The sequence below is a fragment of the Brachyistius frenatus genome, unplaced genomic scaffold (genome assembly GCF_029030835.1).
Source record: "Brachyistius frenatus isolate BFR_SWC_R1_liver_20210118 unplaced genomic scaffold, ASM2903083v1 Contig_47, whole genome shotgun sequence".
In the NCBI taxonomy this organism is placed as follows: Eukaryota; Metazoa; Chordata; class Actinopteri; family Embiotocidae; genus Brachyistius; species Brachyistius frenatus.
The window spans coordinates 555,477-574,181 of record NW_027210646.1 but is presented as its reverse complement, the minus strand read 5'-3'; the positions used below and the strand labels follow the sequence as shown (position 1 = coordinate 574,181).

Sequence of the window (18,705 nt, the reverse complement as noted above, 5' to 3'; positions counted from 1 at the left end):
TTCACGTGTGGAGGGGATATTTAATAAGATCAGACATGCATCATCCAATATGCATCAAGTTCTATTGACAAGAAAACCCCACTTTCATATCACAAAAAGTTTCCCCACTGCCTCATGTGGTATGAATAAGAGAGATTAAGTTTTAACGGGGATGTGGTTGACTAAATCATATGATGTGAAGCAAGAGCAAGTAAAGCTGACGCTGTCAATCAAACTGACAAATTGTTAGATTGAATTTTTCAGCTGTGTGTGCGACAAGTTCACCTCGATTATTTGTCATTCGCCAAAATTGCCATTTCATTACTCGAAATCTGTTCGCTTGATGATTTGCTGACGCGCCGCAACATCAGCTAATTGCTCTCGCACACAAAGCGCGCAGTCAAACAGTGGCCCCTCTGCTAAGATGCTCAAATCAAGACATAATTGTCAGCCAGCATTCATGCCAGACAAGTACAACTCCATTTCCAAATCTGTCTTGCTGTAAGTAATACGCCGGCATACTGTCATGAGTGACACGGGCCTCCTCTCCGCAGCGCCGTGACCCGTTTTAAAGATCAACGCCAACCCGTGAGCACGCACCCAGCAGTTGTCCTCCCTCTGAATGTTATTACAGAGGGAAGCAAGGTCAGATTGCAGAGCTGATGATACATGGGAAGCACTTTTGAAATAAGAAAGTCCTCTTCTTTTTTTTCCCGCTGCTGTGTCGCATATTGACCTTGGCAATTCTTGACAATAGCATCCATCACGCACATGAAACCTTTCCAACAGGCAGCACTGGTCTGCCGAGCAGCCAAGTGAATCAGATTAAGGAATAACACCAGTAGATGGATGCCTGACGTCAAAGAAGCAGAGGGATCAACCTCCCTGTTCCTCATGCATTCCACTTCCTCTGCACCCCTCCACCCTCCCCACCCCACACACACACACACACACACACACACACACACACACACTGCCTTGGCTGGGTTACGTTTCTATGATTTTGACACGAATGATTAACGGCCACAGGATTACTGTGTTTTTGATCGATACTACAGCATTACGGCGGTGATTCATTTTGCCGACCGGGGTCCATCAGTTTAGTGAAAAAGTGAAAGTTTTGTGACAGTACTCGTGTATAATTTAATCACTCCCTTTTATACGTTGCCTTTTTGTTAAAAAATGTTTTTTATTGCAACTGACTTTAATGTGAAAAGCCTGCCTCGTAATAAACTCGAGTACCTTTATGGGCTTTCGAACCTATCACTGCAGGACATCCTTCACAGGACGAATGAAATAAGCAGCACAAACATTGCGTGTCTGTTTGCAATTTCCCCGAATCTTTATAGTCACATTATTGTGAAATAAAAAATAAAAAGGATCTCAGAGAGAAATTATTCAATTAACGGGGATCCCAACGTGAGATTCCTTGGCTGATGGCTGCTTTGCTTAGGACTTGAAATCAGTCCGAATTTGATCTCGGTAGTGTGCTGGTTGAAACGCTGAATATCCTCCAGCACCTGTATGACAATAACGACGAGAGAGGACTCCCAAAATATCTCTGGATCACATCGTTTTTTCATCAAATAAATAGAAAATAGACACTATCTTTTAGAATAAAATTGCCGCGTGATTTGTTTAAAGGCTTCTTGTGAAAAAACACTTAAGTCTTCTTAAGCAGAAAGAGTCCGAGTTCCCTCAGCTGCAAGAAGGCGTTTAGGAAACAGATTCTACTGATTATATAATAGACCAGAAAACCATTCGGCGAATGCTGGAGTTTCGGAGAGAAATGCAGGCTACAACACCGCTAAGCTTTGTGCTGGGTGCCAGCATGGAAAAAGACATTAACACAGTGCACGTGTGAGTGTGTGCGCGCATGTGTGTGTTTCAGAGAAGGGCTGCACTGAAGTACTCAGCTGGGAGCATCCAGTCAGTGACCCCTGTCTTTCCAACTGCGTGGAGAGAACTCTTCAGTGTGCATGCATGAGTGTGTGGAAGGAGAGTGTGTGTGTGTGTGTGTGTGTGTGTGTGCGTGCGTGCGTGTGTGTGCGTGCGCGTGCAGGACAGAGAGGCAGTGAGATAGAAGTACAGCACAAAGAACAGAGGAGCATTGTACAGCGGTCCACTCCGAGCACGTCGTCCACATGCTGCGGCTCGCGGTGCACAACCTGAGGAGAAGTCCTGAACCACACCGGCCTTTGCACTTTGCACCGACACCGACTCACACGGGGCAACGTGGCCGCCTCGCCGCGTCTGTCCGGCCCAGCCGGGTTCACCACGCTCCCCGGGCCGCGCCGAAACGGCACACTCACCGTCTGCGAGGAGCTTTTTCTTATTCAGCATTCAATACTGGCACACAAGTCTGATCTTTACTAGCTTTTTTTTTTTCCTTTTTTCCTTTTTTCTAAGCAAAGAGATTTACAGCTAATAGCCAGAAATCTGCCATAAGAATTTATTTTGAATCTAGAAAATCAATTGTGGTAAAAATGTATCAATAAAAAAGTAAAAATGACAAAATCAAAAAGTAAAAAAATCCCAAATTTTAAGTAAAAAAATAAAAAAAAAAAAAAGCTCCACAAACGGCAAAATAGATGTCAAATGTTATTCATTTCTAAGCATCTGTGTACCGGACATGGAAGATGTTTTGAAAACAAAATCACTACGGATTTTTCCACACAAGAATTTAGACATAATTTAGACCGTGATGGAAAACATAACACTAAACTACAATATAGACAAAAATGCCATGTTTTTTTTTTAGAAAGACAAATAGAAATATATATTTATAGAAATATGTGTATATGTCATGAGTAAACACTACGCTGTAGGAAAATGGGTTCAAATTAAATAAAGCTTCTGCGCTCGACAAGGTTTTCAAAACAAACAACAACAAAAAAACATGAAAATATTTGTAAAAACAATTTCTTTCCTTCTCTGCTGTTTCAACCAAAAATTCAAAAATATAAACATTTCCTATTTTTCCTTTTATCAGTCTCAGCGTGATGGTGTTTTCCACAATCAAGTTTTACGGTGTGCCAGCAGGACACCGTGTCCACAGGGACTCTGGAGAAAGAGGTGAGTACCAGGTGCTGCGAACCCTCTCATGCTATTACCACCGCACTGTCACGGCTTTATGTCCCATTTTACCTTGTGCACGCCCTCCCCCAACCCCGAAAGACAACAGGATGGCACCACAACAGCTGCATGTTCTGCAGCTTTGTCCATTTACAGCATATTTCACAGACTTGGTGGACGATTTGTAAAAAGGGAGACCGCCGCGCAGGCTCGGAAAACACCGAGGACTCATTTTGTGCGGGCAACTTGCGAGCCAGACGGCACCAAACTAAAATGGAGAGGGGTGATTTCATTTTTTTTTTTTTTGGGGGGGGGAAAGGGGAAAGAGAAGGCGGTAGCGTTGCAATGCACAGACCAACATTCTAGTCAAACATGGACTTGGAGCACCCTCTACCCATGGCAAGTCAAAATGCAGGCCTCCTCTGCTCTCGGAGTCCTCCCATTCCTACGTCTGTAATTGTCTGGAAGCCAGGCCTCGGCCCTGCTCCCCAGAATTTTAACAGAAACCATGAGAGGGGAGGCTGCTTTAAAGGCTTCATCAACTGTGACCAACCGCCGTCAGCAGTTACCCATGTTATACAGGCCGCAGTTATGACACCCTCAAAGGGCTGCCCCTGAGGAGGCAGGCGACAGGGAGGGGGAGGGCGGAGGGGGTGGGGGGGTACAAGGGGAACGGGGCCTCAGAAGTTTCCCACCTTCCCTTGAACCGCAGCCGCACACCCTCGGCAGGAGGCGGACAGGGCCAGCTTTGAAAAATAACACCTTTGTGATCCCCAGTGTTCGGGGATGGATCGTGGTCTGCAGATGGCTCCGGATACTCTCTGTTAGGATGGATGGGAAAGAGAGAGGGGGAGAGGGGAGAGTGGAGGCACCAGATTAAACTCTTTTACATTTATTTAGTACCTGAGAAAAGGTTGGTTTTTTTTTTTAGGTTTGAGGATCCAAAGTTCTCCAATTAATACGGTCTCCAAATACTAGCTGAACGGGTAATTAAGTTACTGCTTCTATTCTCGTCTTTGCAGACACTGAGAAACGATGATATGCACGAACAGAAAGCTGCAATTACAATGCTAAGCACTGACAACATGCGAAAAGACACGCACACTCGATGCCGTTGTGCAATTTGCCTCCCCGAACACGGTCATGATGACGATAACGGTCTGCAATTAAGTTATAGGAAAAGCTGCCATCCTCCTTAAAGTTCACACGTGTCCTGCATGTGGCCAGCTAATGGGCGCGAGTGGAAAACGTAAGAAGCAGACGCAGGAACAGGAAGCCAACAGTTTCGTACAGGGGGGGATAAATTATTATGGGCCGAGTGATGGTGACAGCGTTTTCTCTTCAGTCCGGGGGGAAGAAAACAGTGCGCTGAACTTCTAACCCCGGATTCTGAAATCATTTTTAGCCGCAGTTGACAGTCGGTAACCGGCACTTGACAGCGAGCTCTCGAAGGCTGGTGACACTTTCCTGCGGCTCAGCGGGGCCCTCGAGCGGCCCAGCCCTCTTTAAAAAAAAGGTGATCAGCTGTTTTTCCTTTCCTTCGTCTTGATCTTCCGTGGAATACGGCAGGTTTCATCCCAGCTAGTATCATATAAATATCAAATCATTTTTAAACGAAAAAGACCCAATATGAAAATCCGTGTTGAAGTGTTGCTTCCTGTATGCTGCTGTAGCGGAAAAAAAAAAAAAAGTCCCCTCGGGGATTAATAAAGTAACTACCTAACCTAACCTAACCTAACCAGCGAAGGGCAGATAATCAGTGAAGATGACGGTTTCCATTTGGCGTATTTTGGTAACGTAACTATTCTTCTTTTAAACTTTAAATTCGCCTCGGGGAAAGGTTTCCAACCACAAATCCAACGTGATGATTGTGTTACAGTATTCATATAACAACTGAGCTTACACAGTCAGCGTGAGTGCCAGTCTGGGAGCTCAGCGCAGAAGACAGTGCCTGGTGAAGGCTTGTGTTGCCTCCAAACAGCTGTGGTGCCTCTTTTGTGTTATTTGAGGGCCTGTTGCCCCTGTTCTATTCAGGGCTTTCACACCAGTCTCACTCACTTCTCACTCCCTGGGTTCCTCCTCACAGGTCATAAATTAAGCAGAGGGAGGGGAGGCTTGAGATCAGAGAAAAAAGATCAGTCAGGGCCTTATTTCGGTTCGGCTTTTTTTTTTTTTTTTTTTTTTTTTTTTTACCACATATTCTGTGATACTACGGCGAGGAAAGAGTCAACTGCAAAAAAAAAATATATATAAAAGCCTGCTGCTTGGAGGGGAACTCTCAGATGTACAGACAAGTCTGTGGAGTTGCGAGTTAAGACGGAGCGTTTTGGGTTCATCCACTTGGGGCCACACTGCTGTTGACACTATATGTTATTTTAATGAGTGTTGCGGCGCAGTGGTTAATGTGGCCACAGCTCGTGGTGGAGAGGTGCTGCGAAGCTCTGCACGTGTGTGTGTGTGTGTGTGTGTGTGTGTGTGTGTGTGTGTGTGTGTGTGTGTGTGTGTGTGTGTGTGTGTGTGTGTGTGTGTGTGTGTGTGTGTGTGTGCATGAGAGAGACAAGAGAGATGGTGGGGGGGATGAGGGGGTGGGTGGGAGGGGGGCTGGGGCTGGGGGTCACAATATGGTTATGGTGACAAGCGCTGGGATAACTCATACCGCCTCTCCTGTCAAAACAAAGACTACTTGAAGTGAATGAGGCCAGCAGCGACATACTTTATGGTAACTGGAGAAGCTTTTGCTGCCACAGACTTTTATGTTTTCCGTCATGTGTTCAGATGGAGTTCATTCTCATTTTACTATTCAAATTTACTGACAAAAACAAAAAAAAACAAAAGCGCCATGATGGACATATTGTATTCAGTAAGGTCGCCATACTCAACCCAGCAGTGCATACTGTGACAATGACTTAATGACATGAATAGTGGAAATATTACACAGTTCAGTGGCTTGTATTGCACGCCATTATCTCTTTGTGATACAGAGAGATCAAAATTATGAAATATCATGCGACACGTGGGATCTATTCAGCGGTATCACAAAACTCCCATTGAAAAACGGTTAAATGGCTTTGCATGAGGCTGTGTACGGAACCATATGGACGCCTCCACATCTCCTCATTTCATACATGTTTCTTTTTACATCAATAATGCCTCGGTATCCAGTGGCGTTTGGAACACATCCAAAACAATTATAAAGTTGCCGTGGAAACTGAGGTCCTGTGCCAGGGTGAGGCATACTGTCTCCGCTCAGATAACCACATGGAAAGTCACAGCAAACAAAGCACTTGACAGGGGTGCAGAAATGGGGAGAAATAAAGGGAGGGAGGGAGGTGAGGGATGGGCAGAGGTGAAGAGACAGAGACGGAATAACAAAAGCGGTGTTCTTGGACATGAAAATGCAGACAATAAATCCGCGTTATTCTTTGTGAGGGCGTGAATTACACACATATTGTACTGTAGAAAAAAACAAAAAAACAAAAACACGAGGTGAAACATTAATAAGACCAATTCTCCAAACATCACAAGGAAAAGTCAGACTTAGTTAAGGGTTTGGTTTAGGCAGGTAACAATACATGTGTGCGTCTCAATGAGACTAAAACACAGCCTCTTCGGTGACACATGCAATTTTGTGTGCGGAACACTGGGACCGGAGTAATGTATTGTAACCTTATGCTAACCTAATGAACAAGAGGATGAAAGCGGTGTAATGGAGGCATTTTTACATTTATCTTTAGGCTCCTCATTATGCGGCCGATCTGACAACCTCGTTAGGAGTGCACGAAAGATTACCCATGTGGATAAAGAGCACCACCTTCACGGGGAGAAAAAAAAACAAAAAAACACTAACATAAGAATTGTAGAACAGGTAGGAATGTCAAGAGCAGAGACTGTACAACTGGTGTACACACACACACACACACACACACACACACACACACACACACACACACACACACACACACACACACACACACACACACACACACACACACACACACACACACAAGCATACCTTCCCCTGGTGGGAGTAACCGGGCTGTGGGAGTCAGAAAGACAATCTGACTGTCTGGTCTGTTTATTCAGATTAGAGCGACCACCATTGCAACGTCATTGCATTACTTTGTTTTTAATCCCACTGATGGAGAACATCAGCTCCGTTTGGGCCGTTGGGATGATAACACAGACTCTATAGTGCTGTTTTATTACACCACGTGACAAAGTGTTAAAATCCTAATTAAATACACCTAAAAAAAAAATAATAATAATCTTCAAACTGTATTGCTGTTGTAAAAGAATTGACTAATATTTACACTCCATTCAAAGCACATTTGTATTTGTACAGCAGGAAACACTCCAGGCAGCGTTTTCTTGGCTACGTCAGGTCACAAGAAGCAATAGCTGTAACATGAATCAATTAAAACGTGTTTTTAGGTGTTTGTGCCTGAAGTGTCAGCAGATCTGCCTGATAGTCATCGTTTGTTCTCATTAGCGTTTCTTGGAGAAATCAGTAGCGCTTGAGGAAATGAGGTAATTTGTATTCGCAAATAAGGATACTCGACCCAACAACGTCACGTCATTTGTAACAGGAGTAGCAAGTGTAGCTGTGTGTGTATTTTTGTTTTACAATGAAGAGGCAATTTATTGCATTAGTCTTAGTAATGGCAGTGAGGGCGAGCATCATTGGCTCAACACTGCCCTCCGGTGGATGCAGACTGTAATAACACACACACACACACACACAAGCAAAGTTCACGTGCACATTAGTTGAATGTCATTGTGTTATGTGGCTGTTTTAGGATTTTTTTTTTTTAAATAACTAATTATGTATGACTGGAAGTGGAAGCCTGCGTTGCACAAACGCTGAGAATAGACTCTCAGTGGTGTGTTAGATAGAGGCGTAGATGTCTATTTCATTTTTTTTTTTTTTGGCAGAACAACCATATGAGATGCATATTGTGCTTCAGGAGTAAGGGATGGGATTTGTTTTATCTCTCTCGCTGAAAATATTGTTAACATTAGTATTAATGTTAACAATATTTTCAAAAAGAAAAAGAAAATAATTTGGTATAAAACAAGCAACTACATGCCATCCAAGCTTTAGAGCTTTTAATACGGCTGCCGTACTGGTTACACTACCTGGAAGTCCTCTGGACGCTGTATCGTTAACTTTATTAACACTAAAAACTTTAGGAGGACACAAAAGCAACTTCTTACAGCTTAACCAGCATCAAGCTATGCATCTGTCAGGTAAAAAGATCAACCAAAGTCTTCAATTATCGCTTTACAAAAGATGTGTTTTCTTCACCACTGCTAATTTTATACTTGTGGGTATGTTTTCAGCATGGTATGGTGGCAGTATGAAGCAGGTAGAGATAACAGTACATTTATTAGTGAACAATGTAGAATGTATTTGTATCATTTAATGATGGCAAGATCATTCAAAACAACACACCACTGAGCAGAATGACCCTGACTGTCTGTCTTACAAATAACCAGGTTTAGTAAACGACCCTAAATTAATCTTTACTTTAAATCAATAAAAATATATATATATATATACACATTCTGTATGCTTTCTATACTGCAGACTGTTTAATTCCACAAACTGGAATTTACTGAGCTTGTGATCTGCTCTATTTGACTCAGTTCTAGTCGGTTCTATTTGCTTCTGTTGGGCTCGCTTCTATGATCCCACTCTGCCATTGGCGCATAAGATAGGAAGTGCAATGACGTCGACCAATGGGATTAGAGGTTTATTCCATAGGTTTGGTTCTGGAGTGGCCTGTTTATTATTCGAAGTAGCGGGTTAAATATCGGTGAGTATTTTTTTTTTTAATTCTGACGCAATATCGGCCTGTTTATTGGCTCGTGTGAACCGCGTACGATGCGAACGGTGTTGAACTGCCGGTGTCGACGGCAGCTCGTCGCTTTGACACGACTCGCTCTCTTTGAATGAGAAAGTGGGCAGATCAGACCTCGGCGTGCGCTCTCTTCACCAGCCGACGGAACATTCACAGGCGGTAAACATCGTTAACGTGGTCGGTCCCAGAGATGCGTACTGATATGACCTACATACTGGAGGCGGTCGATGCGGCTTGCGTGGGCTTTTAGGCCTGTTGTTGTTTATGCGTAAACAAACGGAGTAAGAGGATTTATCCTGGTGGTGTGTGGGTGTCCTTCGTCCCCCCCCCCCCCACACTGCTGTTAGAAGCTCGTCACTTCCAGATACAACCAAGAATATCTGTGCCGCCCACCATGCAGGTCCGCAGCTGCTCCGCTCAGGCTGAGGACTACTTCACCGTTTAGCAATAAAATCGTGCACAGTGTAGCAGAGAAGATGCCCCCAGACTTGTTGCATCTGCTGGACAAAACGATCCATACCCGAAACATAACGTGTTCTCTAATCCACATTTTGTTTATGACTGTGACCCACGTGAACAGAAGGTGGCGCTGTTTCTCAGTTTTAAATATTGCACCCATCAACAGGTCTCCCTCCACTCTGAAAAGATGGATATGTATGTCGTGCCCAACCCGGTAATACCAGGCTGTCCACAGGGACTGGAATACCTCACTCAGGTAAACCCATCACAAATTCACTATTACATGCACGAATGTTACTGGAAGGCAGAGGAAATGAGCACATCACTGTAAGGAAGATATTTGATCTCGTATTTAAATTCAGAGTCACATTTAATCAGACTCGTATAATTCACAACGTGACAATGCGCTGGTATTACAATGCACACGAAAGTAAATTGTTAAACGGGGGAGACGGGGTTTGGGGGGGGGGGGAGGAGGATTCTGACATGTCACGGTAGGGAGGTGTGAAAAATTAAATGAAGTGTGCCTGAATCCTATTTGCTTTCAGTTTCATGGTTCTGGTATTGTTCAAGCAGCCTCACTGTCACGCTGACACGGCTCATTCGGGTTGATGTTATTCCTAACACCTGTGTTTCTGCTGCTACGACGAGGCAAAACGTCTCCCGTGAACATGACAAATTGGAAAGGGAGTTGGCCGGTGCTGATGCTGCGGTCCTTCACTTCTGCAGATGTGAAACCACAGAAGCTTAGATAGATAGATAGATAGATAGATAGATAGATAGATAGATAGATAGATAGATAGATAGATAGATAGATAGATAGATAGATAGTTACTTTATTAATCCCACAAGGGGACATTATTTCGCTACAGCAGCATTATAGGTACGGGTATACAGCTATATGACCAAGGATTCCACGTTAAGTCGCTCGATCAACATCAGTGCCCGAGTTACACATATTTTTGAGACCACTGGTGCATGCAGATTCGAGATTTCAGCATTGATCTGAAATTTGCTCAGGCAGCGCACGTAAAAAAAAAAAAAAAAAATGCAGGTTTTTGAATAACAAGAAAAAAGTTGCTGGGGGCAAAGCGCAGCTGGTGCAGGTGACGGGGAGCGACAATGGTGTTGTCACGGGTAAGAAACTTTGCACGTTTCGAATGCCATCGCACCACAGCGCAGGTCGTTTACATCAAATCTCAGACATTTTGAGAACATCACGGGAGGAGTCGATGTTGACGGTCTCAACCTGGGGGAGGAATTCACAACCCCGTAAATGTCATAGTAAATCCACCTGGTTGCACTCTCAGACGGTGACATTTTGCACCTCATGCAACGCCAATGTCACTCAAGCGGCTCATTGCTTCAAGGGTCTCTGTTGCGGATTTCCTGAGTTTGACACAAAGTATGCAGTATCTATTAAAGAACAATATACTGGTCCACTTCAAAAAGAAGTGACCCCACTGCATATATTTATGCCCATGTGCTCAACGCTGAACAGCTCAGTGGCCCACACCAGAATGTGGCCTTACTGGTCGGAGATCAAATATGAGCGCGATTATGTCAAAAAATAAAAGTTAACGCTGGCCCTCCAACTACACCTAAACCTCTTGACAAATGCATACATTTAAAATCACGTGCATTTGTTTTTCTAGGTGGATCAGCTACTCATCAAACAGAAAGTCGAGGTGGTGGAAGGTACGGTGCACGCGCTCGACCCCCCGCGTTCAGCACATGTGTGTTTTAACGGCAGTGATAGCTCATTGTGGAATTTTGTTTTGCCTCCGCGCAGCCCTCATTGGTTTCGAAAGCAACAACAAGTACGAAGTGCGTAACGCCATGGGCCAGAACGTGTTCTACGCCGTCGAGGAGAACGACTGTCTGAGTCGACAGTGTTGCGGTCCCCTGCGCCCCTTCACCATCCACGTCCTCGACAACTTTGGACAGGAGGTCATCACCGTCACCAGACCGCTGAAGTGCATGTCGTGCTTCTTCCCCTGTTGTTTACAAGAGGTAAATGAAATGACGGTGTTGGAGGTGACTTTTTGCTCACCAGATTTGTCGTCACCTACCATATCAACGACGGTTTCTTCAGGAGGTAAGACGATACGTGACACCCTGTCCTTGACTTCTGCTTCACTCAGCTGGAGGTGCAGGCTCCCCCTGGCAACACGGTGGGCTACGTGGTGCAACAGTGGCACCCGTTCTCCCCCAAATTTATTGTCGCGAACGAACACAACGAGCCCGTCCTGAGGATCCACGGGCCCTTCTGCGGATGGAGCTGCCTTCCAGATGTCGACTTTGAGGTGAGTTTATCTAAACACCGAAATCCATTAAATCTGTGAAAACGCAACATTCTCGCCCTCTGGACATGCTTTTTTTTTTTTTTTTTTTTTTTTTGTAAAGGGATAGAAGAGAGAGAAATATGTTTCCAATCAGAGCGGGCTTTAAACTCGGATGAAGCCGTGGCACAGGGCATGCCCTCGTGTGGTACAGTGCGGCCATTGTTCCACGGCTCAAATAGTTTTATTACACCGAGCTGTGAAGGGGATTTGGGTCAGTGATACAGACCTTCTACCCGACCCAGAGGAGGGCTAACTGAAGCATGATATTACCATCTCGGTCTCTCGCTGCTGCTTTGAAGTCATTACGGGGGAGACGTAACTCAAATTACTTTGGCAACGGGCAAAATAGATGGAATTATGGATTGCTCAATGATCTCCCTCCAAGAACACCAAACAAGCTTAGGGACTGATCTTTATCCTAATGCAACACATGTCACCAATTTGTCTTGTGCGAAACTCTTTCCTCAGGTTGTGACCATGGATGAAGTCAATAAGATCGGGAAAATCAGTAAGCAGTGGTCGGGACTTCTTCGGGAAGCCTTCACAGATTCAGACAACTTTGGAATCCAGTTCCCCATGGATCTGGATGTGAAAATGAAGGCTGTAATGATCGGTGCATGTTTTCTTATTGTAAGTTTCAACATTAACACATTTTTTATATATATATATATATATATATATATACTTTTAGCTGTTAATGAACATTTTAGAAAATGCATTTGATAACCTGTAATGTAAAGGCACTGCACAGGAAGTAGTTTAACCGCTGGATCCTACTGGAACCGGCTGCGACGCGGCCATCGGAGCTCTCGACAAAACTTGGGATTCCACCAGAATCAAGAGCAGCTCTCCGCTATGCTCCGCTTAAAATACACATGGAGTCTATTTTTAACAAAAAGCTACGTCAAGCTGCGCAGAGCAGCCAGACGGGAAATCAGACACAAGAAGTGCGTCGTGCTTTTCAAAATAAAACACCCCGTGCAGACTCTCAATTCAATATCACACGACGACATCGACGCCCGGACATTCAAGTAGGAGAAGAATTGAGTTTTCCTCCTGCTAGCAGGCACTGAATGAGAAAATATAGATACAAAAAATGATGAAGAATGTATTTTTTTTTTTTTTTTAACAACTAAAACACAGCCAACTGTATTAACTATATCTGCGGGTTAGCACGACAAAGTAGGAAATAACAACAACGTATACAGAATGGACAAAAAAGAAACAACGTAGCCTACTTTGCCACGTTAGAAGCACTGAAATCAAAGAAACGTGACCAAATCAGCAAGTCAACAAAACCTGGCAGACAAAACAGCGTCACAGACTCGCGTGACATCACAGACTCAGGTGGAATCCACAGCTAAGGACTCTCACATTGCAGTTTGGGAATAACTGTTATCAATAACTGGAGCATCGGATGACTCCGTTTTCATTGGGATTAATATGTTTACACAGTTAGTTTGGCAAAACCACAGGTGAATAAATTCGACGCTTTAGCTCATACTTTTAATGAACAATTAAGCAATTATATCAAGGGTAATTTAATGTTTTTGCTTTTCTATTGTTTTTCTATTGTTAATAGAAAACTTTTATTTCTTTTTTTTTTATACAGGACTTCATGTTTTTTGAAACTACTAACTAGGAGCCAAACTGGATGAAAAAGTTACATTCCTGGAAGAACAAGGCCATGAAGATCAGTCCCAAATGCCCGAACATAGAACAACCTTCAAACGGATAGTTTGTAGAAAGTATCTACATGTTATAAGTTTGCATGAACAACGAACTAGAAGGTTCGTTTTAGTCATAACTGCTCAGGTCGGTTGTAAAATGATGTTACTGGGCTGGGGGTGCACAATGCAGCGGTTTTAGATTCGTGGAGAAGTTTATTTTGTTTAGTTTTGTTTTTTTTAGATGTGTGTTTATATTATGGTCACTGATCCCATCTGGGCCAAAACCTTTAGCTACTCCTAAAAAAAAACAACTAAAAAAAACATCCATATCCAAGTAAACAAAAAGGGAACACAGCGAAGAAGTGCTGTTGTACAGTTTGTTAAAGAAAGAAGTTGATGTCATTGTACTGAGTATGCAAATTGATTTAGCCCTATTTTGTAATTTGGTCATATCATTAGTCAGCTAATTTCCTTTGCTCGCAGCTATATTGTGTGAGAACTAAAAGACTCATGTAATGTAGTAGTTTGTAGGTCCGGTATCCTACGCCCTTATTTATTGATTTATATTTTGGTCAGTTTAACACTGTCAGTTGAGAGCAATGTGTGTGTGTGCACTGCTTTGTGTGCGTGCTACGAATGTACTCGTGTGTGTTTTAACTGAAACGTAAATGATCGTATGCTGTAGGAGACAAAGTATTTATATATTTTCGATGCCACAATATTTATGCATTGTGAACCGTGTGGAGGTTGTTGTTTGTTTTTTTGGGGAGTGGGTTACAGCTCGATGTACTGTCCCCGTCTTGTCCTCAAGAGGGCAGTAAATGTTAATTTAAGAGTAACCCACCGCGGTCCAAACAAACAACCTCAACACCTGCTTATGCCAGAGGATTTTATTCAAATAGTAGTGTCTGATGACATTGTATATTTTTGGACAAACTCAGGTTGAAATGCATGCTACTGTATTATAGTGTTGGCTACTGCTGGCTCCGGGAGTTACACACCTGCACCTGATACGATGAGAAGATGGGATTTTCTTTGGACAGTATTTTGTACATTAAACTTAATATCCATATTTTTCACTTTCTGCTATATGAACTTGAATTTTGATCATTTCCACAGTTATATTACGCAACTGATGGTTCAATACGTGTCAAAATACAAATGTTTATTAAAACGATTACAGTTTACAGGATAACAGTTTCCATCCAATGACCACTGCACCATACTGAAATGTAAAATTTGAATATTTAATGACTGTTGCCAATAATCGGATTAGACATTATATACAGTAAAGAACTAGCAAAGGTATTATGCGCATAATACATTAGCATAAAGACCAGCAAGAGTTCTTGTAGAGTCATTAACCGTGTTAAAATGTCCATCTTAAGCCATTTTTGAAAAAAATATATTAAGTCTCAAAAGCTGGAAGTTTTTTTTTTTGTAAAATGGACGATATACTGCCAGTTGGAGGAGCTAACGTTGCCAGTGTAGATTGAAATGTTCTTGTGTTGTTCAACAGTGTTTTATTCTGCCTCTGCCTTCAGTGTATTGACACTTGTTTGTAGAATTGGATTTATGGATTGGATTTATCTCACTCTTTACGTGCAGTGTTTTTTAACCGTTGATTTCAAGACTGAAAACATGATTAGGTACTTAAGATGGATTTTTTTTTTAAAGTCCGTTTTGTTTTCACGACGTAACATTTGATGAGAAACGACTCAATTTAAAAGGCAAAGTTGAGTCACGTTCTTGCCGATAGCATTAGCCTGTGTTGTTTCTCAAAAAGCAGTAATAGTATAAGATGCCGGTGCTACGTCCTCTGAAGGCTCTTTGATTGTGTTTCGAAGCCAAAAATTGAATTAAGAATGTGACACAAAGGGAATTTTGCTATTCTCGGTCAGTTATAGTATATCAAAAAGTCCTTATTCTTCTACTTTGCACTAATACTGTGAACTAATAGACCGTTTCGTCATGCTATGGAGGAAAATTGAGCTTAGCTTAAATTGTGCAACTAGTCCATGAAACACTTCAATAAAACAAAAAACTAAATGGTGATGAGTGCAGTTCTTTTGGTTTTTGTTTATTTATATCCAAAATCCATGAATCAATGATACGAATTATATGAAACAGCAATGTGAAGGGTAACAAAGACGGTAAAGAGAACATTTTCTTTTTTACCTTTTTAATTAAGCCATTTAATTGAAGCTGTTAACCTTGGGGGTAACATAAAGACCTCTTGTTTGAAACAGCCTTTTTAAGCTTTTGTAATCACATCACTGAGAAGAGATGTGCTGGAACTTTGTCAGTAGCTAGGCAAGAATAGAAGGTTTCATAAATCCTTGCAGTTTCTCGTACAGTTTGGAACAGCTCGAACATGTTTTTGCAAAGACTGTTAATGTCAGCACCTTTTCATTATGAAATTGAATTGATGCAAAATTCACTGCTTACAGAATGATTCTCTGACAATTCAGTGGGGTCGTGTGTTCACGGACATCATCAGCACATTGTGTGACCATTCCTACGATACAAACATTTGAGGCCACAGGTCTCTTGCATGTAAAGCAGAAAACAACTGCACCGTCTCAGACAGATGAATTTCAGCCGGCCTTAAATTTGATTTAAGGCCGGCTGTTTTTAGTGATAGTGATGGTTTACGCTTCACAGGAATATGTGACGCAACTCTTGTCAAGAGTGCTGTGGGTTATTCAGCTGCGGTTGGAAAAAAGTGGGGGAGCACAGGGAGGAGAGACGAGATGGGTATTAGTCATGCTAATGACATGGGTTTAGGAATGGCAGTGCTGATCTTTTCAGTGGAAGGTGAAGTTGAATGTTGGTCAATTTGTCGATCGATCAGTCCACTACTTTTCGCCAATATGAAGCGGCTCAATAACTATTGAACAGAATACATATTGGCTCTATTAGATGTACTGTCTTTGGTGCTAATTAGAAGACACTAGATCGCTAAGGCACAAAACGTTGATGAGCATGGTCTACACCCACTAAACATCACAATGTCAGCGTTGTCTTTTACCTATTACAAACCAGTGACAAAGGTTGGACCACGGTTATTTGATGAACATTCAACCATTCTTTGCAAATTCTAACCAAGACAGAAAAATCCCTGGTCGTGACAGTTCAGTTAGGACGCGCATCACAACCCCACAGAGAAGCATAACAATTAAATCGCAAGCTGGAAATGGGTGTGGGCAGACAACAGGGCAACTTGTTGAATCCTTGTCCGTCCCGCCTCGAGATGTGGCGAAGCCGAATGGGACAATGAGGGCTGACCCTTTCAAAAATAAAATCAAAGTGGGTGTAAAACCCTGGTTGGCCCCTCTGTGTGAAAGGGGTATTCCTGAGTGTGTTTGCATGCTCACATTATCAGTTAATAATTATAATAATAATTACTTGGGTGTTTTTGTTTAGCCCTTAAGCCAAACTAAAAGTATGCTGTGACTTCTCTTCCAATACTTCATTGGCCTCAACATAGGTATAGTTTTTCTCATATTTGGTAACGATGTTCAGATATTCTTTTTAAACAGAGAGATTACAAGTGTTATTTTGGTCTTCTACAGAGAGTGTTACTCTGTGGGTTATTTGTAGCCTTAATTCTGCTACGTCAGCGAGTGTTTCTAGGTCTGTTTTGTCGTGAGACTAAATGGGCCTCAAACTAGTTTGGTTAGCCCAGTTTAATGTGCAGGAGTCTCTCGAAGCTCCTGTGATGTCTTTTGCTGTCACGGAGAAAATAAAATCTATGACAAGTGAAAAGTTCATGGAGTCTCCCGATGTTTTACTGCAGAAAAGTGTGAAAGTGAGAATAAATAAAACCAAACATCCCCGAATTGTGTCTTTCACAGATGATGAACTCCAAAAGTCTGTAAAATGGTGGCGGAGAAAATGATTCAGAGAAAAAAAATGAGAGAGGAATGGACTTTACAACAATTCAGAGAGCTGGCTTCTTCCCCCTTCCCCAAGTTATCGAAGTACATAATACACAGAAAGGGTCCAAAAGGTCATTTGCATCATCGTGGAGCTTCATTACTTCACAATTTGCAAAAAATTTAACATATAAAGCAATGTTTAAGCTACTTTTCGTTTCCTCTTCATATTGAACACAATTTCTGGTTTCTGTGTTCTGACAATTTACCGTCGCCACTTTGGTCCTTGGTTGCTGACATCACCACCAAAGGGGTTTAACCTCTCACCTTTGAACTCCTAGTGACCACACATTTTAATTAAAGTCACTGGGAACATTCTCCCACTTAAAGTTAGTGAAGAGGCAGCAGCTGTGAGTGTCAAAGCTTTTTCCTCCAAATAAATCTTTTTGAGACCTCCACAGAAATCAACCCATTTACTGGAGCAGATGTTTCTAGATTCTCCGGAACCATGATGTAAGACAAACAACTCCACATTTGAAATGAATTAAATACCCAGATCACACAAATGTGATCTCACTTATAATAATGCAGTAATTGTTTGCTGGGTCAGACGTCCCAGAGAGGGAAAAAAAACAACCAGATTTCTTCTCCAGCTACAGTATTGTGTTTTTTGTAACACTCCATTTCAAACAGTTCCCTCATGATTCAACACATACCAAAGCTTTGCATCTCATAAATTGTGTAGTAATTTTGTAACACGTGCATTTAAACGCGGCACACTTGGTTCCAAAAGTGAATTTGATGTCTGGGACTCAGGAGATTCAAACAACTTTAAAACATTTTGCCCAAGTGAGTGAAGTAGATATATCAGTTGGGGCAACCAGCCAGCCCCATGTTGTAAGTGTTTTACAGTACTGGCAGATTAACGAGCTGTGGCTGATATCCTTTTGTTGTTTAACGGAGCTGCTTGGTTGAATCACTGCACACATTTTGGACCATGTTGAAAGACTTTAAAATGAATTTTAAATGAAACCGAGAATATTAAAAAGGACTATTTTCTGACTGTATCCTGACCAAATCCGCAAAGACCAGGGCCTTCATGGAAACTACATTTAAAGTCTGTTTCGAACCAATATGGAACAGAAAATAAACTTTTCGCATCACTATTGCTGCTCAACATGTACTGAGAATGAAGTGGAAAGCCGTTTGTTTTGTGTTAGTTTGGCTCCACCGAGCTCCCAAAAGTATACAGTAACTGGAATTCTGGGTATCTGTCTTTTAAACCCACTGTGATAAACAAATGGTTGAAGCAACATCTGTGCAAACGCAGCCTATAAAAACAAGTTGTGCACACAATGGGTGGAAGAGAGCAGATGTTAAATATATAATGGGGGATGGTTGTTTACTTTTACACTGGCATTCCAAAAAAAAACAAATC

General features: G+C 42.3%; 1 protein-coding gene across 3 annotated transcripts in view; it reads left to right on the top strand.

Annotated features, from left to right (window-relative positions):
- The first annotated feature begins 8,798 nt into the window (after nt 1-8,798).
- The window catches only part of LOC138623826 (phospholipid scramblase 1), a 179,529-nt gene continuing 169,622 nt past the window's right edge, over nt 8,799-18,705 (top strand). The window contains exons 1-7 of one of the 3 annotated variants that reach the window (XR_011311104.1): nt 8,799-8,870; nt 9,541-9,630; nt 11,030-11,072; nt 11,167-11,387; nt 11,519-11,680; nt 12,188-12,349; nt 13,332-14,145. Coding sequence is in view for 2 of the 3 variants with exons in the window: in XM_069703569.1 (XP_069559670.1) it covers nt 9,562-9,630; nt 11,030-11,072; nt 11,167-11,387; nt 11,519-11,680; nt 12,188-12,349; nt 13,332-13,361 (687 nt within the window). In the remaining variant the exon portion in view is untranslated. Of the gene's footprint in view, nt 8,871-9,540; nt 9,631-10,421; nt 10,512-11,029; nt 11,073-11,166; nt 11,388-11,518; nt 11,681-12,187; nt 12,350-13,331; nt 17,161-18,705 lie in introns of those variants that run through there. The other 2 variants (XM_069703569.1, XM_069703570.1) reach the window with 2 other exon arrangements.